We start from the raw sequence: 20,544 nt of genomic DNA, 5'->3' as shown, positions 1-20,544 counted from the left end.
GCTCAATGACAGCTATGACTAGCCGCGGGAGCTCTGTACCTCTATTGGAGGATACCTTTCTATTCATTGAGAGGGATGGTCGACCGCAGTGTTTTGTATGTCATAAAGTATTTAATTCTGCGAAGAGGTACAATATACAGAATTAAATACAGTCAGGTAGAAGGCGTTGCACGCAGAGAACTGGTAGCCAGGCTTAAGAACGACATACCAGTAGACGTACGTTTAAAAACGGATTCGTAATACGGAGGGTATCAAAACATGCAGCATAGTTCGTGTTCTGTAATGCACAAGAGGCACTGTGTGCTGAAACAGTAGAGCTAGGTGGCGTAATGAAAGATGTCGTGAACTGTGTGAATTTTGTGCGTCGTCAAAGGATTCCTGAAAGATGTGGAAGCGGAGTATGGGGATATATCTTACCACAGTACAGTTCGTTGGCTGAGTCGGGGAAAAGTTCTTGATGTTTTCTTTGCCATTAGCGAGGAAATACCCATTTTCTCGAAATGAAAGGGGAAGAAATGCGTTGTCTGAAAGATATAAAATGGATATCAGACCTGGCGTTCCTAGCTGACATAACTATGCATCTGAATAATTAAAATCTGTCATTGCAGGGCAAAGGGCAGCTAATCGTTGACATGCACGACCAGATCAAAGTGTTCATGGAAAAGTTACCTTTATTTGAGAGACAGATGAGTAATGGACATCTAACGTTCTTCAATCATCTTGCTTCTTTAGAACTACCTGATGGTACTACTTTCGGCGATTACCAAGCAAAGTTAAAGCAGCTCATCACGTCGTTTGAAACACGATTCCGAGACCTCACTAGTTTGGAAATGGAACTTAAGGTATTCAGCACTCCTTTTTCAGTTTCCACCAATGACTTGTCATCGTTGCTTCAATTGGAGATTATTGATTTGCAAAATTCAACTTTGTTGAAAGAGAGGTACTACATCACGTTGTATTTGTCACGATGGTAGTGTTCATTACAGAAAAAACATTTCCCAAACTTCACAACAATGCCGCTCAGATCATGTGCATGTTTGGATTTACGTTTTGATGTGAGCAGCTTTTCTGAGCAATGAAAACAGTTATAAAGTAAGGAACGATCGATTCTTCAGGATGCAACAATGAAGGCCATCCTCCGCATTAACGCTGCGAACACTTTTACGCCTGATATTTCCGATCTTGCAATGAAAAGAAAATTTCAAACTACAGAGGCCCAATAACTTTAGTATGCAATTTCTTGTAAAACATTTGTTTCTTATTTATTTCCTGAAGATCGTATTTCCTGGTGTAGCACGTCACCACGTCTTAGCAGCTAAGAGTATGAGGTTTTCGATCTTGTTAAGACGCAGCTGGCACATCAAAACCCTTGCCTTGCCGCCTGCCTCAGCCAGCCGTGCCACGTGCCGGCGTGCCGGCCCACCTGACTGGTCACAGCGAGCGACGCGGCTCCCTGGAGCAGGGAGCGCTCCGCTGCTCACACCGGAGCCCACGAGCTGGAACAGCCTGCTATAGGAGGTTTTCCTCCAGACCAACACACCGCTTCCTATACGTAACGTCCAAGCGAATTACTGCCCAACGTTATTTTATGTGCTCTAGATTACTTGGATTTGTCTGACGCGTTCAGAAGTCCGTCTGATTAACTCCAACAAATGAAAATGTTCTGTACAAACAGTTAAAAGTTATTAACCTATAAAAAACATTATAATTTTTTCAGCACATTTACAATAAGTTCATTTAGTTTCTTTCAGTTGAAGTTATGTTTTCAGCACTTTATAAATATAAGAAGAAATTTTCCGTGTGTCTCTCACCCATAAAAAAGCCACTTTGTATACAGAGTCAGCATATTGTCAACTGAAAGATATTGAGAAAGTATTTTGAGTGGTTTGTGTACAAGTAATTGTATGAAACAAATACACAAAAGTGAGACCGTTTTGTATGAAAAAATCACAAGAGGTAACGTGAGTAATTAAAACAGTACTTAAAGTACAAATACAAAATGCCTTCAGTAGAAATGAAAAATTGCCTAAAATAAAAACTGTAGCTTTGTGCGGTGCCTCCGCTCTGCGTATGTGATGCAGTCATCATCTATGACATGTTGGTCTTGCAGGCTTTTGCAGTCTTCAGGATTTTATAATAGTTGTGATTAACAAGAAGTATGAACTTCGAGAGATCCATTACATCCTTCTTTTTTGCCAGGGAGATCGGTCTTGAAGTGCTATAAAGAAGATCCTTTGGAACATTACAGCCTGAATTATTTAAAATCTTTGGTTTTCGCCGTAATTAGAATGAATAAATATGAGAATCTACGTCCAAATCTGAAACTGTTACGAAATCTGGATCTGAGTCCGAGCCGTCACCAAAATTGTCTGTTTCACTGCTGTATTCACTCGTTGTAGGTAACTTCTTGATCGAAATAAAAAAGGTACGTAAGAAATACCTTACACCCAAACACTCTAAAGCTTGAAAACACGTAACACTTGCAAAACAGTAGACTAAAGTCAGTTGAACATCGGCTGTCATGGAGCCACGGAGTTGTTCTGTTTGACCAGTGAAACCACTGGTAAAATGTACCGTTGCCAAAGCCGACAGCGCATTCTAGCGGTAAAACATTTAACTGTGCAAGTAGTCTTTTGGCCACTGACAGGTATTCAGTGTCGCAACGTAACTATGTTATTACTCGCGCTTTTCAAAACTGAAGATAGTCCGCTTGGGTTCTGAACGTCTCAATTATAAATAAATCGTTTCATCATGTTACCGTACCTTTTTTTTTTTTTAATTTAGGTGAAGCCTTTTACGGGATTATTGTCATTACCAAAATATTACGTGTTGGTTAAAATAAAAGTAAATGAATGCTGGTGTAATAGACAGCCAACCTGTTGCAAGATATAGTGGTTCCCAAATAACTTTTACCATGGTTTCGACGGATATAAACCCGTCTTCCTCAGAAGGACACCTAATATCGACTAGGGCCCCCCTGAGCACGCAGAAGTGTCGCAATACGATGTGGCATGGAGTCGACTAATGACTGAGGTAGTGATGGAGAGAAATGACACCATGAATCCTGCAGGGCTCTCCATAAATGCCGGCCGAAGTGGCCGTGCGGTTCTAGGCGCTGCAGTCTGGAACTTCGAGTGGAACTTCGAGACCGCTACGGTCGCAGGTTCGAATCCTGCCTCGGGCATGGATGTGTGTGATGTCCTCAGGTTAGTTAGGTTTAACTAGTTCTAAGTTATAGGTGACTAATGACCTCATAAGTTGAGTCCCATAATGCTCAGAGCCATTTGAACCATCTCCATAAATCCCTAAGAGTCCGAGGAGGTGGAGATCTCTTCTAAACAGCACGTTGTAAGGCATCCCGGATATAATCAATAATGTCCATGTCTCGGGAGTTTGGTGACGATCGGAACTGTGTTCCTGGAGCCACTCTGAAGTAATGGGACGTGTGAGGTGTCGCATTGCCATGCTGGAACTGGGAATGCACAATGGACATGAATGGATGCATGTGATCAGACAGGATGCTTACGTATGTGTCACCTGTAAGAGTCGTATCTTGAGGTATCAAGGGTCCCGTAACACTCCAACTGCACACGCGCAACTCCTTTACAGAGCCTCCACCACCATGAACAGTCCCATTCTGACATACAGGGTCCATGGATTCATGAGATTGTCTCCGTACCCATACACGTCCATCCGCTGGATACAGTTTGAAACGAGACTCGTCCTGCCATGCAATATGTTTCCAATCACTAAGAGTGAAATTTCGATCTTGATGGGCCCAGGCGAGGCGTAAAGCTTTGTGTTTTGCAGTCATCAAGGATAGACGAGTGGGCCTCCAGTTCCGAAATCCGTATCGATGATGTTTCGTTGAATGGTTCGTACGCTGACACTTGTTGTTGGCCCAGCATTGAAATCTGCAGCAATTTTCGGAAGGGTTGCACTTCTGTCACATTGAACGATTCTCTTCAGCCGTCGTTCGTCCCATCCTTGCAGGATCTTTTTCTTGCCGCAGCGATGTCAGAGGTTTGATGTTTTACCGGATCCCTGATATTCAAGGTACACTCGTGAAATGGTCGTTCGGGAAAAACCCCACTTTCTCGCTATGTCGGAGATGCTGTGGCCCATCGCTCGTGCACCGATTATAACACCAATTCCAACTCAGGTAAATCTTGATATCCTGCTACTGTAGCAGCTGTGACCGATCTAACAACTGCGCCAGATAGTTGTTGTCTTTTATAGGCGTTGCCGACCGCAGTGCCGTATTCTGCCTCTTCAAGTGTCTCTGTATTTGAATACGGGTGCGTATACCAGTTGCCGACACACGTCATGTGGAGGCAGCTTTGCTGCCTGATCGCTAATGTGAAGTCTGTCTGTCGTCCTGAGGAAGACGTGTTAAAATCAGCCGAAACCAGTGTAAAGGTTATTTGAAAACGACTATTTATAGCAACCGGTTGGCCGTCTATTACACGTGCTGTTCTGTAACCGTTGTTGTACTTCAGCCATGTTCAAAATACCGGAGTAAATGAAGGCGGAGGGCGAGACGTGGATACAGTACTACTGGACGTGGTTGCTAAGTTGCATCATACATCGGCAGCCCACGTGTGAGCCACACCAAATGACAGGTGCAGCGACGTCTCCCTCTCTCCGCTGTTCTCAGGTGCCGGCGTTCAACGGGTCGAGCTACCTGCGGTACCCGGGCCTGGGCGGGTCTGCGCTCTCGTGGCTGGACCTGCAGATCACGCTGAAGCCCGCGGCGCCCGACGGCGTGCTGCTCTACAACGGACACCGCGCCGACGGCGTGGGCGACTTCATGGCCGTCTACATGACCGCCGGACACCTCGAGTTCGCCTTCGACCTCGGCACCGGCGCCGCCACCATCAGGTCAGCCGCTGCTCCAGCGTCGCCTCGTATTAGCTACACACGAGGCAAACGTGATGTCTTGACTGGCATGCGAGGGTGGCTGCACAGGTTTGGCTGAAAAAACAAGGAAAAATGTTTGTTCAATAAAACAATTCACCTTACATCTCGACGTAGCCTCTACTGAAGGAGATACGCTTGACCTAGTGACCCCATCCGAAAAAAATGCTTGTTCACAGCAACTGCCACTTCCTCATTTTTAGAAGATTTCTTCACAGGAAGCCAAAGATTCAATTGTCATGAAGGATATTATGCAGTCACTCTGCTTGGATGCCTATATATATATATATATATATATATATATATATATATATAAAGGGTGTTTCAAAAATGACCGGTATATTTGAAACGGCAGTACAAACTAAACGAACAGCGATAGAAATACACCGTTTGTTGCAATATGCTTGGTACAACAGTACATTTTCAGGCAGACAAACTTTCGAAATTACAGTAGTTACAATTGTCAACAACAGATGGCGCTGCGGTCTGGGAAACTCTATAGTACGATATTTTCCACATATCCACCATGCGTAGCAATAATATGGTGTAGTCTCTGAATGAAATTACCCGAAACCTTTGACAACGTGTCTGGCGGAAAGGCTTCACATGCAGATGAGATGTACTGCTTCAGCTGTTCAATTGTTTCTGGATTCTGGCGGTACACCTGGTCTTTCAAGTGTCCCCACAGAAAGAAGTCACAGGGGTTCACGTCTGGCGAATAGGGAGGCCAATCCACGCCGCCATCTGTATGTTTCGGATAGCCCAAAACAATCACACGATCATCGAAATATTCATTCAGGAAATTAAAGACGTCGGCCGTGCGATGTGGCCGGGCACCATCTTGCATAAACCACGAGGTGTTCGCAGTGTCGTCTAAGGCAGTTTGTACCGCCACAAATTCACGAAGAATGTCCAGATAGCGTGATGCAGTAATCGTTTCGGATCTGAAAAATGGGCCAATGATTCCTTTGGAGGAAATGGCGGCCCAGACCAGTACTTTTTGAGGATGCAGGGACGATGGGACTGCAACATGGGGCTTTTCGGTTCCCCATATGCGCCAGTTCTGTTTATTAACAAAGCCGTCCAGGTAAAAATAAGCTTCGTCAGTAAACCAAATGCTGCCCACAAGCATATCGCCGTCATCAATCCTGTGCACTATATCGTTAGCGAATGTCTCTCGTGCAGCAATGGTAGCGGCGCTGAGGGGTTGCCGCGTTTGAATTTTGTATGGATAGAGGCAAGAGATGAATACACTAAGCAGATTCAGAAGGATGTAGGTTGCGGTAGGTACTGGGAGATGAAAAAGCTTGCACAGGATAGAGTAGCATGGAGAGCTGCATCAAACCAGTCTCAGGACTGAAGACCACAACAACAACAACAACATGGATAGAGGTGTAAACTCTGGCGCATGAGACGATACATGGACGTTGGCGTCATTTGGACCGCAGCTGCAACACGGTGAACGGAAACCCGAGGCCGCTGTTGGATCACCTGCTGCACTAGCTGCGCGTTGCCCTCTGTGGTTGCCGTACGCGGTCGCCCTACCTTTCCAGCACGTTCATCCGTCACGTTCCCAGTCTGTTGAAATTTTTCAAACAGATCCTTTATTGTATCGCTTTTCGGTCCTTTGGTTACATTAAACCTCCGTTGAAAACTTCGTCTTGTTGCAACAACACTGTGTTCTAGGCGGTGGAATTCCAACACCAGAAAAATCCTCTGTTCTAAGGAATAAACCATGTTGTCCACAGCACACTTGCACGTTGTGAACAGCACACGCTTACAGCAGAAAGACGACGTACAGAATGGCGCACCCACAGACTGCGTTGTCTTCTATATCTTTCACATCACTTGCAGCGCCATCTGTTGTTGAAAATTGTAACTACTGTAATTTCGAAAGTTTGTCCGCCTGAAAATGTACTGTTGTCCCAAGCATATTGCAACAAACGGTGTATTTCTATCGCTGCTCGTTTAGTTTTTATTGCCGTTTCAAATATACCGGTCATTTTTGAAACACCCTGTATATATATGATGTTTCACTAAATGTGTTTGCTTCTGTAAGTTACGAAGTAATAGGCGACGGAAATATTTACTGCAGTAGGTCACCATAAGAAACGGAACACTGTCTGCGGAGCTATGAACATAGTTTATTGTGTTATCCAAAGAGTTACAGCAAAAAGATACAATTTTTTAAGTGGAACAATAGCTGTTTCCATCGTGCACTGGAATCAGTAACATCAGTTGTGTATACATCAATTTAAATTACATTCCTATCACTTTTTAGTTTGGGAACTACAACCCTTCAAAGTTTTAGGGGCAGATACCATACGCTGTACATAACACATGGCTGTGTGGTGGGTGATGGGTGTTCTGGTGCTGGGAACTTGATTTAAATGAGATGTTCAAATGTGTGTCCATGTTCCTGAATGCATAATGCAATGACCTTCTAATAGATCTGCGCATGAGATGTAACATCGCTGGTGTCGCGGAGCGATATGCGTCGCCGATGCTCCATTTTAGATCATCTGGGGATGTGGGCTCAGTGACATAAAAATGACCATTTAGATATCCCTACAAAAAGAAAACTAATGGTGTTAAATCGGGCGAACTTGCGGGCCATGAATGAGGACCAGGCGCCCCAACACCCTTCCTGCAAACCTGTTGTTTAGTTCTTCCACAACAGCACGCGCAGAATGGCCTGGTGACCATCGTACTGCACTCACATATGGACTCTCGTGTGTAAACTCACATGTTCAAGGAGACTACCCAAACTGTCGACTATAAACGCACGACGTAGCTCAGCTGTCAGTGTACCTGGGAAGTAGTGTGGACCGACGATTTCATCCCCAAGGATTCCACACCATACATTAATAGACCACGTACTTTGACGATCGACAGGTCGTTCCCACCGAGGATTGTCTGTGGCCCAATAGTGAACGTGGCGATCCACTGCACCATCATTTGTGAACGTGGGCTCGTCAGAGAACAAGACTCCAGCGTGAAATTACGCATGGCCCATTCACAGAATGTAATTCTCGCACGGAAATCGTTCCCATGCAGCTCCCGGGTCAGTGACAGGCGGTACGGGTGAAACCTGTGGCCGTGTACTATACGCCACATAGATGTGAGACTGACACCAGCGACTGCAGCAACCGCTCGAAAGCTGACATGAGGATCGTGGTGTACTACAGCTGAAACAAACACCTCCGTCTCCTCACTTCTAGCAGTTCTTCATCTGTTCCTGTGCACATTACCAAGTTGCCTGTTTCCCGAAGTCGTAGTTCGGCACGTACGAATGTAATGGCTGCCGCAACCCTTCGCCTAGGATATCTCACGGCGTACGCCATGGCTGCCTAACTGGCATCGTGTGGGCACTCGCCGAGCATCAGCAACATGTCAACGTAGTCGTTCTTCGTGCATGTCATCTTCGTCCGATCTCAGTAACTGTGGTATATTGAGCCCCGTTTGTTTGTGACGCTCGAACTGTCGGGTATGCGGCTGTGTGCGGCGACAGTCGGCAGTCTAACAGCGCATCGGAGAAGCTTCTCGCTCCGTGACACCGGCAAAGTTACAATTCGCCCGCACCACATTTAGAAGGCACATTGCGTTATGCGCAGCTTGTGTGGTATCTGCCCCCTTCTGCCCCTGAAACTTTTAAGGGATGCAGCTCCCAAACTGGAAGTGTAGGAATGTAATTTAAATTAATGTATACACAGCTGGTGTTACTGATTCCAGTGCATGATCGAAACAACTATTGTTCCATTTATAAAATTGTAACTTTTTGCTGTAATTCTTTGGATAATAACACAATAAACCATGTTCATAGCTCCACTGGCAGTGTAACGTTTCTTATGGTGACCTACCGCAATAAATATTTCCGCCGCCTAATACTTCGTAACTTACAGAGGTAAACACACTTAGTGAAACACCCTGTATATATTTCGTACAGCTTGAAGATTCAGTGTGTTGTTACAAAATACAATGTGCAATTACTTACATATTTACAAACATATACAGGCTCAGACCTCGATCCAGAGTAACATCACTATTATTACAGACGTATGTCCAGAACCCTTAACCACACCACAGCTTCCCCGCTGGCCTGATAGATCTCCTCCATTGAACGTTCTTAGTGGCAATCCATAACGATGTGGCTGATGGTCTGAGGCACGTCTGCACAGTCACAGAAAGGGCTATCAGCAAACTTCCACTTGTGCTTCCAAAACTGACATCTGCCATGTTGGTTCTTATCCATTTAAGTGATGTCCAGATTTTCCTGGGTAGGTTGAAACCAGTGGGTTGTTTGGTTGGGTCCGACATAAGTCCAGACCTGCTGGGTTTGAAGACAGCCAGTCGCTGCACCATGCTTCACTTACTGTAAACTTACCTTTGGCCAGCTTCTTTCCTAGAGCCCAAGAATGGTTCCGAGATTTCAGCCTGGGATCTTCGTGTAGACAATCTTCATGTATTGGCAAGAGAGGGTTTTCACAGCACTTATGCCATTCTTTCTTCAGTGCTAATGCTCTTCGAAGATGAGGAGGTGGAATGTTAAAAAGTACCGGTGGCCACTTCTGAGGAGTAGACTGGATGGTGCCTGATATATTCCTCATTGTGCCATTCAGCTGGACTTCTATCTTCTTTGTATGGGTTCTGTTAAGCCATACTGGACTGCAGTATTCAGCTACTGGGTCTATTAGGGCAAGTGCTGTAGTTCTGAGAGTAGATGCAGAGGGACCACAACCCATTCCTGTGAGTTTGTGTAGAATGTTGTTATGGCTTTTGATTTTAGTATATGTTTTGCTTAGATGTGCACTGTAGGTCAAGGACCAATCCAAGACGACTCCTAGATATTTAGGGTGAGGATTGAACTTCAGCAGGTGGCCATGATGTTTAACTTGAGGAATATACTTCAATATCTGGGCCACCTGCTGAAGTTCAATCCTCACCCTAAATATCAAGGAGTCATCTTGGATCGATCCTTGACCTACAGTGCACATCTAAGCAAGGATCGGTCTTGCATTACCATACCACGGATTTTGTTGGTTTCCTTGGTGGTGATCTCAATTGGACGGCCGGTCTTCGGTGATTTTCCCACCGCGTTTGAATCCATTAATCCAAAAGTAAGTGGTCATCAGTGATGGCGTAGAGTCCGTGTGAACGTAGTCTAATTTTGTTTTGATTTGTGTGGCGGCCTATCCGTTCAAATGAAAATGTTTAATAACACCATGAAACTCGTTTTTTTTCATTTTTTGTCGCAGTCGAACATTGACCAAGTCAGATGACTGTCAACAATGAACTGTATACTGAAAATTGTTGAATTCTTCATACAATGTTTGGAATAATCAAGCCTATCAACAATGTAGGCGCAACAGAAGTGTTCCATTACTTCATCCGAATTCAACAGACTTACGAAACCATTCTCGTAACATGCAAAGCAATTACCATACGATACTTTATGCCATCACTGGGCTGCCGCTGTTTATTTGGGATCTTCTAGCGGTGTACGTGGTACGATGGCGCGGGAGTTTCAACGTGTATCACAACTGCAGACATTTATCTTCACATAAACAAAATATTAATTACACCACCTTATTTTTTAAAGCTGATACGTCAGACGTCGACTATTACTCGTATTTTTGCAAGTCGTACTCACGATAAATTTTGTCCCCTGGAAAAGAAGGGACAGCTGCACACATTGTTTGACATGCGCTAATGCGGTTAATGAGGGTAAGTTAATGAGGGTAACGCGGCGTTCCGGGGTACAATCGGCAGCCGCAGACACTTTCTCAGACACTTTCTCAGTGAAGTGATAAACTTCTAACAGTATCTGAACTGTCCAACTGTTCTTGAAAAAACATAACAATTACGAAACACGAAACGTTTTCCTGATAGTCTCCAAAGTATTAGTTATGTCATCAGGAAGGGGTTTCAGCCACCAGTCAAATTAAGTGTGGCTTATAAAAATATTCCTGATTCACGAATAGAATGTACATAGAATGTTGAGACACAGAGGTTTTACAAAGGTTTTTGTTAAATGTAACGATTTCTGGGTAACATAAACCAGTCATACTGTCCTCTCTAATAGTTCTCTATCTCATTATTTAATATATCTTCTGTTACTGTATTAGTAATGTCTACGTAACTTCCTATACACTTTGAATACGTATGGAATAAGCGTTCGGATGCGCAGAACAGCATTTCAAAGCCAGCTTGCATTGTCTCCAAAGCGAAGTGACTGTGGTATCGTATGAGGTTACAGCGCACTGCAGACTTTGAGCGTCGTTACATGAGCAGTACAGAGCGGTTTCGTCTTATCACGGCTTATGTATTTTGTACACGATGCTCTTAGACATCTTAAAAACTTGCATTCGATATCTGGAATTAACATGCTTAAAAATTTGTATATATATAAGCAAACGCATTTCGTTGGTTTGCATTAAGTATCGCGGCTTAGATAACGCTGTTTTTTGTTTTTTTGTTTTTAATGAGAATAAGGGATTGTCATCTGTACTTTATTGGTTTTTTATTTCACCTTATCGTATCGCAGCAACTCTCCTTTAATGAACTGTGCTGCAGAGCCCTTGCGAAATTTCTTTCTAGTGCGCTAAAATGAAAGGGTCCCGAGAAATTTCCATTTTCCAGTGACTGCAGCAAATTAGTGATTAATCACATATTGAAATATTTTTCAGGGACGAAATTTCCCCTGTTTGCTTTTTGTTACAATCTTATTCATCTTCCTTCACTCATAGAAATCTTCAATATCGATTGCACACTACCATTCTCCATCTTATAGGTACTAGCAGTGGAACATTCTATAGCAATTATTTAAAGTAAGCATAACAATTTGTGGGAAATAACCCATGCCTTCATACATAAATGGTATCTCAGACGTTATTTTCTCGTGCTATAAGCTTTTTTCAGCTCCGTGGCCGTTATCAAGGTATCTGCAAACATATGGAGTTGTTAGTGCATACATCTATATCTACTAGTAGATAATAACAATTTTGTCTATGTCTGTTGTAGTACTTACTTCCGCTACACATCATCAACACTGTCGCTGTCTAAGGCTTTGTATTGCGGTGTATCGTAGATGAAGTGCAGAGGAAATTGTTACTCTCTAGATGTGTAATATCTCAAAAGTGAAAATCGTTGCTGAGTAATATTAACTAAAACTTATTTAATATTTTCCTTAAGTTCGACAGCTTCTGACAGGTAAGTCAACGATGCTATATGGTTACATAGTTGGCTTATTTGTCTATGGAACTGTGTGTAGCAGTAGTAAATTCTTTGCTGATGTTCACTGCTGTTTTCTCTGCCAGCAAATTTGTTTCATCCGTAATCGCGTTCTGTGATTTAAATAAAGTTGACAATATAAATTTTAAGTTTTTAAGTCAGTTTGTTCGTTTAGAGTTATCTCTGCATTTTTGCGGGTGTGTACGTAGATTTACATTTATTCTAAGATGTATTATGGGAGTAACTATTGCAACAGATGTAGACAAGATTGTTATTAATTGCCAAGAGACATGGATATACGCATTAACGACTCCAAATGTTTATAGATAACATGATAATGACCATGGAGCCGAAGTAAGCACTCAGTGCCAGAAAACAAAATCTTAAAAGGCTTTGTATGTAGAAGTGTATTTGGGCTACTATAAATGCAATATCAATTTGATACTTCTGACCTACACAGTTCACTATGGACACTCCATAGATATTCCTACTCTATACCCGCAACCACAGAGAAAATGATGTGCGACTCATACAGATATTACTGATACTAAAGATACATAAAACGATGAGACACAGACGTTTAGAAATAGAACTGTAACGTAATATTATAAAATATTATTTACCATTTTTGATGAAATGTAGAGATTTTTGCGTTAACATGAAAAATAATTATTTCTTTTGTAAATGCTCCGTATTTTGTGCGTCTTCTGTACCTGTAATATCTGTGTCCGTAGCACGTCAGCAGATCTGTGGCTGCGGCTTTCAGATGTCATCTATGGCCTGGGAAGCCATGATCACATAAATAGCATTTAGCAGAACATTTGGAAAGTATTTCTTATTAATATTCATACAGTTGTATATGTACACTACGTTTTCGCAGTTTTGTTTCTACTGGAAAAAGGCTGAAGGACGAAGTTTTCCTCGTCGACTTAATCAATGGAAAATCTCAACAGTCGAAGGCGACAACGATGTGCTCTCACATCTTGAAAGACATTTGCTTTTTTAAATATGAGTACCATTCACTGATCAATAATTTGCTTCTCATTTAGATAAAATATCTCCTGGATGGTGTTGGACGAAATAAATCTTTATATCGTAACAGAGAAACTTCCCGACCATGGAAGTCCAAATGCCAATTCAGAGAATGTATGGATGAATTAAAATAGTATAAAACTGTTGTTGCCATTTTAACTTCCAAACTAAGACCCCTTTAGTTAAATATCCCTACGTTCGTGCAAACGGAGTGATTTCTCGATTTTCTCGTATTTAGGCCCTCAACTAGAACGCGATTTTCTTCAGAATTAGTTTCCCTTGTCAATCTGTACATGAACACGGTCATCTGCCGATCGTCTTGTTTCATTTGGTACATTGTTAAAGAAGCATTATAAATCACAATTCCAGTTCTTCCAATGCAAAATCTGTATTTACAATAGGGTAGTGTAGACCAGGCTACGGGAGAAGTGGTTTTATAGTGCGTTATTATTCCTGTAAATTGGTTTTAAATTTGTGTGGCGCACCCGTATTAACGGTACTGGTGATGTTAGTTTTATGACAGCTACGAAATCTGCACCCACAATCGTAATGACAGTGAGCGCCATTCACATATATCATCTGCAGGAACTTTATTTTATTTTTTATTTTATTTTAGTCATGTGGCCAGCCAAGAATTCCTCTCCTGTGCAAACCTCTTCATCTCAGAGTAGCACTTGCAACCGACGTCCTCCTCAGTTATTTGCTGGATGTAATCCAATCTCTGTCTTCCTCTTCAGTGTTTACATTCTACAGCTCCCTCTAATACCATGGAAGTTATTCCCGGATACCTTAACAGATATCCAACATCCTGTCCCTCCTTCTTGTCAGCACTTTCATATTCCTTTCCTCACCGATTCTGAGCAGAACCTCCTCATTCCTTACGTTATCAGTTTACCTCATTTTTAACATTCTGTTGTAGCACCACGTCTGAAATGCTTCGATTCTCTTCTGTCCCGATTTTCTATGTTTCACTATCATTCAATGCTGTGTTCCAAACGTATGTTCTCAGATATTTCTTTCTCAGATTAATGTCTATGTTTGATGCTAAGGGTGTATACGCTCCGGCAAATCCGGGAAAAACACGGGAATTTTTTTATCTGGGAGAAAACCGGGAAAAACCCTGGAATTGTTTTAGAATCCCGGAAATTTTTCATTGTTTTAGTCTTCAGTTAAATTTCTGTAATTTCGAGTGGTAAGAACTGATAGTCTAACAAAAAATTTTACTGTATCTCGCTACTGCACAATAATATGTCAGCAATAAAATGTAAACGAGGGACTAAAACTTAAGTTGAAAAGGAAATTCGCCATCTTCAACAACAAAACACATTGCACACACAAGCGCCTGCCAAACGAAAAATGTGTCAATGGCTTGAGGACGAAGACAGTAGAATACTTCCTAACAGCAAACTGCTTCCGATGAGCGTTTCGTCACGACTGTTTAAATTAGCTTCGTTCCGAGCTGTTGCCAGCAGGCTCTTAACGCATGCGCAGTTGAGTTGCGTGTGAGCTGTACATTCTCGCGCTTCTGGCTACTGGAAGTGTGGGTGTAGCAGTAGCAAGAAGCAGTTAAACCACCAGAAAATTTTTTCTGGCGCCCCAAAGCTGCCAGATTCGTTCATCCGCAGGGCGGTTTGGGTTGCAGTGGGGAGGGGACAGTGACCCGTGTTTACGCTTAGTGATTTTGCCGCCCCCTCTTCGTTTACAGTTCACACATCAAATCCAGACAAAATGGATTTCTGTGGACGAGAGCTATCAAGTGAATTAAAATATATTCATATAATTACGGAAGGCTAAAATATGTTATTAGTTTCAGTTTTGTGATGTGACTTTATTTACACATTTTTGGTAGTCAACAATGAAGTTGTTTTTGTCTGTTTGCTAAATAAATGTGCCTTTCAGTAGTATTTTCCCCTGAAGCAGTCAATTTATAAGAAACGAAGTGTTTCATTCACACTATTGGCAAGTTTCAACTCTTCACTGAATTTCAAGAGCACTTTTATATCTTCTGCCACGTGTGGCTTTATTCCATAATAAAGAACCAAACACGAGACAATATAGTACTGGAAGTCCAAGAAAATCTGCATCCAGAAAAGCACGCTGGAAAGCTGAATATCAGGTTGGGGGCTGCTTCATTGTGAATCTGGACATATGAATGTGTCCTTTAAGCCGAATTATGCATTTCAGTATGGTTTACGAAATACTTTTGCTCTACTAGTATCCTCTGATGTCCTGTTCCTTTTATGACATCAAGTAAGATCTCTTAATGCAACATGTGTACGAACATAGGGACTTCCTAAGCCATCGTTGCTGCCCATGCGCAGTAAAGCCTGTTTTCTGATGCTCCCTGGCACCTGCTGAAACTAACCCATGTCTAAGAGGTCGCGGGAAAATACTGCGAATAGTTCTTTGAAAGGAGCTATTTTCAAAGGAAATTTCCTTTTACGTGAAATGAATTATGTTACAAGTGAGAATGTGCAATGAATTTCTCACATTACAGAGCGTTTCACTCTCATTTAAAGCGTAACACTTTGAGTACCAATCACTTAGAATAATTTCGAGCCCAAAAGGTCAGACATTGATGCGATTGTTGAAAATTTACTAGCACATTTGTTTATTGTATCTTAAAGTGTAACACACGGTAGAGAGATCAATTTTATATGTGAAAGCTCATCTTTTCTTGTAGCTTACTAATTTTCAACACCAACATTATATGTGAAACGTAACTTTTCTTGTAGCTACACTATGTACATTAATTTAAACCATTAACTTTTCTTGTTTTTATGTTCACGCTAATTAACAGTAATGTTGCTATTGGCTGACTACATCACGTGTCCTATGCTCTGAATATCTGCTATCATTGGCAGGCTAGATCGCGTGACATAAGCTATGACTGGCTTACAAAAGCGCATTGCAATCTCCATTTGGATGCTTCGGAAACTAACGTGCTGTGTTTGGTGAAATTCGAACTTACACTTTCGTAATACGAAAATTGCAGCGTATAGTAATATGAAAATATGCAGCGTACATTTTGCTGCACACCAAAGATCTTCCCAAAACGCGTTTCTTTTTCTTTCTTTTTTTTCCCTCATTTGCTGAGTTTCGTTTTCTCAAGTGCTGGGAATTTTTACTCTGGTGTATAAAACCTTTACCATTCAAAAGATTGATATATCTATAGCTGCAAGGGAAAGTTGTAAGTAGGCTGTTTACGTTTTCTTATTGGCAACGTTACGTAGCGCTCTGTATGAAAATCACTGGCTGTGCTGTGTGCAGTCTGTGGCTAGTTTTCATTGTTGTCTAACTTTTGAAGATTTTGTTCCATTGTGTCTAACTTTTGAAGATTTTGTCCCATTTGTTGCATTAACTGCAATAACAGTCCACTGGTGTCTGAAACATGTTCCTCAGTGCTTTTCGGCAGTGAATTTGCACCGGATACATTCACATTTTGACAAGCAGAAAATGTTTCTTGACTTATTTGAGAAAACGGTGAGGACCCAAAACCTGAATCTACAGTATTTGCGAAATTGTGTCCTGTCATTTCGGATTCCTGAGGCGAGCTGTTGCCGACCGATCGGTCGATAATGCTTCCCTGTTCACTACCTGTTTCACTGTCTACACTATTATTTTCCGCCCGCTCCATTTCCCTATGCACAATTACCAAATTACTACTTCGAATGTCTGTTAATTCATTGCACAGTGGTGCTGATAAGCTACGCTCGTCGTCACTATTATTTCTCAGTTTACTTTGGAGCCTAGTGTTATGTTTTTCACACGCCATTATTGTCACAATATTTCACACGATAACACAGAAAAGCATAATTTGAAGAGCAAAAATAAGAGAACACATTAACATAGCACTGAAAATAATATGTAGTTAATTGCAAGCGCAGCTGCGAAATACTTGGCGCAAATCTACATGCATGCCACAACTGTTTTACTGTACAACAATGAAAGACTGCAACTACAAAGGAGATTCTCTCTACAATTACGCGCTAGCAATAAACAATAGCTACACTAATTAGACAAACTACAAGAAAAAAATCAGAAGATTCCAGTGAGGTATCCTCGGCTAAGGGTCGACATATGAAACGTCCCCTTAGAACAATGTATATACGACTGTGCTTAAACTGACACACAATATTTTTAGCGCAACGCAATCTGACTTTCAAAAATCCCTACAAAAGAATGGCCCTGACTAACATTAACCTATACCTTTCACAAATCACTTACCTCACAAAAATCTTCATTACTCGAACTACTGCAATACAGCGAGCGCCACTACTTCCAGCTAAATAAAAGATTCAAACTACAGAAGGCACCAACTACTGATAGGGATAGTTAGCAAATGAAAGATTTTAATAGAGAACAAACAATGAATTTACCTTAATAGTCATAATATATATAGCAGTTCATGACATCCAGTCTTACAAATTTCAAAACTCCGCCATCTCTCTCCCCACATCCACCACTGCTGGCGGCTCACCTCCAACTGCGCAACGCTATGCGCTATTAACATCCAGCTGCCCAACACTACAATGGCAGACAACAATCCAAACTAGCCACAGACTGCACACAGCACAGCCAGTGATTTTCATACAGAGCGCTACGTAACGTTGCCAATAAGAAAACATTAACAGCCTACTTACAAAGTGCACTGTCGCTTATCATGGGAAAAGTGAAGAAGAAGTGTATTTTCATGTGGGAAAAGGTGCGTTTTTAACCAGGAGACCAGGGAAGAATCGGGGATTTTTTTTCTTGTCTGCATATGTATACTTCAATGTGTTTGTTTTTAACTTTTCTGCTACCGGTCACCGTTTTTTATTCATGTTGTACACGCGTCTCGGAATATGATTCACATTTTCAGGTGTGATTTCTCTTTGTACTGTACCATTTTACGTAATGTTTCAGATGTGTCGGGTTTTGCTTTGTTTTGTTGACTTTACTGCAACATATAAAAAACGCGCAATTTTTAGTTGGTTATCGATTTTTATATGTAAGTAGTAGCGAAATTTGGAAAATGTTGTATTTACAGTTTTCTTATGATCCATTTGTGCACATATGTTAAACATCGCACACAAACTCAGTGCACGGTATTTACTGTCAGCAAATACTGTGCTCTGAAAGTCGTGTATGATGTTTAATATGTGTGACACTCTGCTCAAGTGGACCATAAGAAAACTGTAAGCACAAGTCTTTCCAAATTTCGCCAGTAATTACACATAAAAATCGATAACTAACTGAAAATTGCACGTATTTGATATAATACAATAAAGTCAACAGAACAAAGCAAAACCTCATACATCAAAAACATTAGGTTGAAAAGGCATATTAAAAAGAGAAAACACACTTGAAAAAGGGAATCATTTCCCGAAATGTGTCGTGTACGATATGAATAAAATAAAATCGTGAGTGGTAGCACAAAAGTTATTTATTAACAAACCATTGTTTTCACAGTCGCAGGCTTTCTCAAAACCATTTATAATGGCCAAAATGGGAGTAGTATACCTCTCTTGGCCAGGCATGCCCTTTCTGCCGTGCTAGTTTGCTTTTGATGTTCTCCTTGCTGTGTCTGTCATGTGTTATTTTGCTGCCTGGGTCGCAAAGGTCCTTAATCGCTTCTACGTCGTCATCACCAGTCTTGATTTTAAGTTTCTTGCAGTTCTCATTTCTGCTAATTATCCTTACCTTCGTCTTCATTTGATTTATTTATTCTCAATCCATGTTCTGTACTCATAAGAGTGCTCATTCCATTCAACATATCCTGTAATCCTTCTTCACTATTACTGAGGATAGCAATGTCATCGGCGAATCTTATCACCGATATACTTTCACCTTGAATTTAATTTCACTCTTGAACCTTTTTTTTATTTTTGTCATAGCTTCTTCGATGTATAGATTAATCAGAAGGCGCGGAAGACTACATCTCTGTCTTACACTCTTCATAATCCGAGCACTTCGTTCTTGGTCTTCCACTCTGATTGTTCCCTCTTGCTTCTTGTACATATTATACACTCCTGGAAATGGAAAAAAGAACACATTGACACCGGTGTGTCAGACCCACCATACTTGCTCCGGACACTGCGAGAGGGCTGTACAAGCAATGATCACACGCACGGCACAGCGGACACACCAGGAACCGCGGTGTTGGCCGTCGAATGGCGCTAGCTGCGCAGCATTTGTGCACCGCCGCCGTCAGTGTCAGCCAGTTTGCCGTGGCATACGGAGCTCCATCGCAGTCTTTAACACTGGTAGCATGCCGCGACAGCGTGGACGTGAACCGTATGTGCAGTTGACGGACTTTGAGCGAGGGCGTATAGTGGGCATGCGGGAGGCCGGGTGGACGTACCGCCGAATTGCTCAACACGTGGGGCGTGAGGTCTCCACAGTACATCGATGTTGTCGCCAGTGGTCGGCGGAAGGTGCACGTGCCCGTCGACCTGGGACCGGACCGCAGCGACGCACGGATGCACGCCAAGACCGTAGGATCCTACGCAGTGCCGTAGGGGACCGCACCGCCACTTCCCAGCAAATTAGGGACACTGTTGCTCCTGGGGTATCGGCGAGGACCATTCGCAACCGTCTCCATGAAGTTGGGCTACGGTCCCGCACACCGTTAGGCCGTCTTCCGCTCACGCCCCAACATCGTGCAGCCCGCCTCCAGTGGTGTCGCGACAGGAGTGAATGGAGGGACGAATGGAGACGTGTCGTCTTCAGCGATGAGAGTCGCTTCTGCCTCGGTGCCAATGATGGTCGTATGCGTGTTTGGCGCCGTGCAGGTGAGCGCCACAATCAGGACTGCATACGACCGAGGCACACAGGGCCAACACCCGGCATCATGGTGTGGGGAGCGATCTCCTACACTGGCCGTACACCACTGGTGATCGTCGAGGGGACACTGAATAGTGCACGGTACATCCAAACCGTCATCGAACCCATCGTTCTACCATTCCTAGACCGGCAAGGGAACTTGCTGTTCCAACAGGACAATGCACGTCCGCATGCATCCCGTGCCACCCAACGTGCTCTAGATGGTGTAAGTCAACTACCCTGGCCAGCAAGATCTCCGGATCTGTCCCCCATTGAGCATGTTTGGGACTGGATGAAGCGTCGTCTCACGCGGTCTGCACGTCCAGCACGAACGCTGGTCCAACTGAGGCGCCAGGTGGAAATGGCATGGCAAGCCGTTCCACAGGACTACATCCAGCATCTCTACGATCATCTCCATGGGAGAATAGCAGCCTGCATTGCTGCGAAAGGTGGATATACACTGTACTAGTGCCGACATTGTGCATGCTCTGTTGCCTGTGTCTATGTGCCTGTGGTTCTGTCAGTGTGATCATGTGATGTATCTGACCCCAGGAATGTGTC

General features: G+C 42.7%; 1 protein-coding gene across 1 annotated transcript in view; it reads left to right on the top strand.

Moving 5' to 3' along the window:
- Window positions 1-20,544, top strand: part of LOC124616216 (pikachurin-like) — a 976,895-nt gene that overhangs the window by 854,565 nt on the left and 101,786 nt on the right. Inside the window, exon 9 of the mRNA XM_047144519.1 lies at window positions 4,658-4,881. Coding sequence (XP_047000475.1) covers window positions 4,658-4,881 — 224 coding nt within the window. The remainder of the gene's footprint in view (window positions 1-4,657; window positions 4,882-20,544) is intronic.

This window comes from Schistocerca americana, chromosome 5 (assembly GCF_021461395.2).
Source record: "Schistocerca americana isolate TAMUIC-IGC-003095 chromosome 5, iqSchAmer2.1, whole genome shotgun sequence".
Taxonomy (NCBI): Eukaryota; Metazoa; Arthropoda; class Insecta; order Orthoptera; family Acrididae; genus Schistocerca; species Schistocerca americana.
The sequence above is the reverse complement of the archived record's forward strand: the minus strand, read 5'-3'. Positions and strand labels throughout refer to the sequence as shown.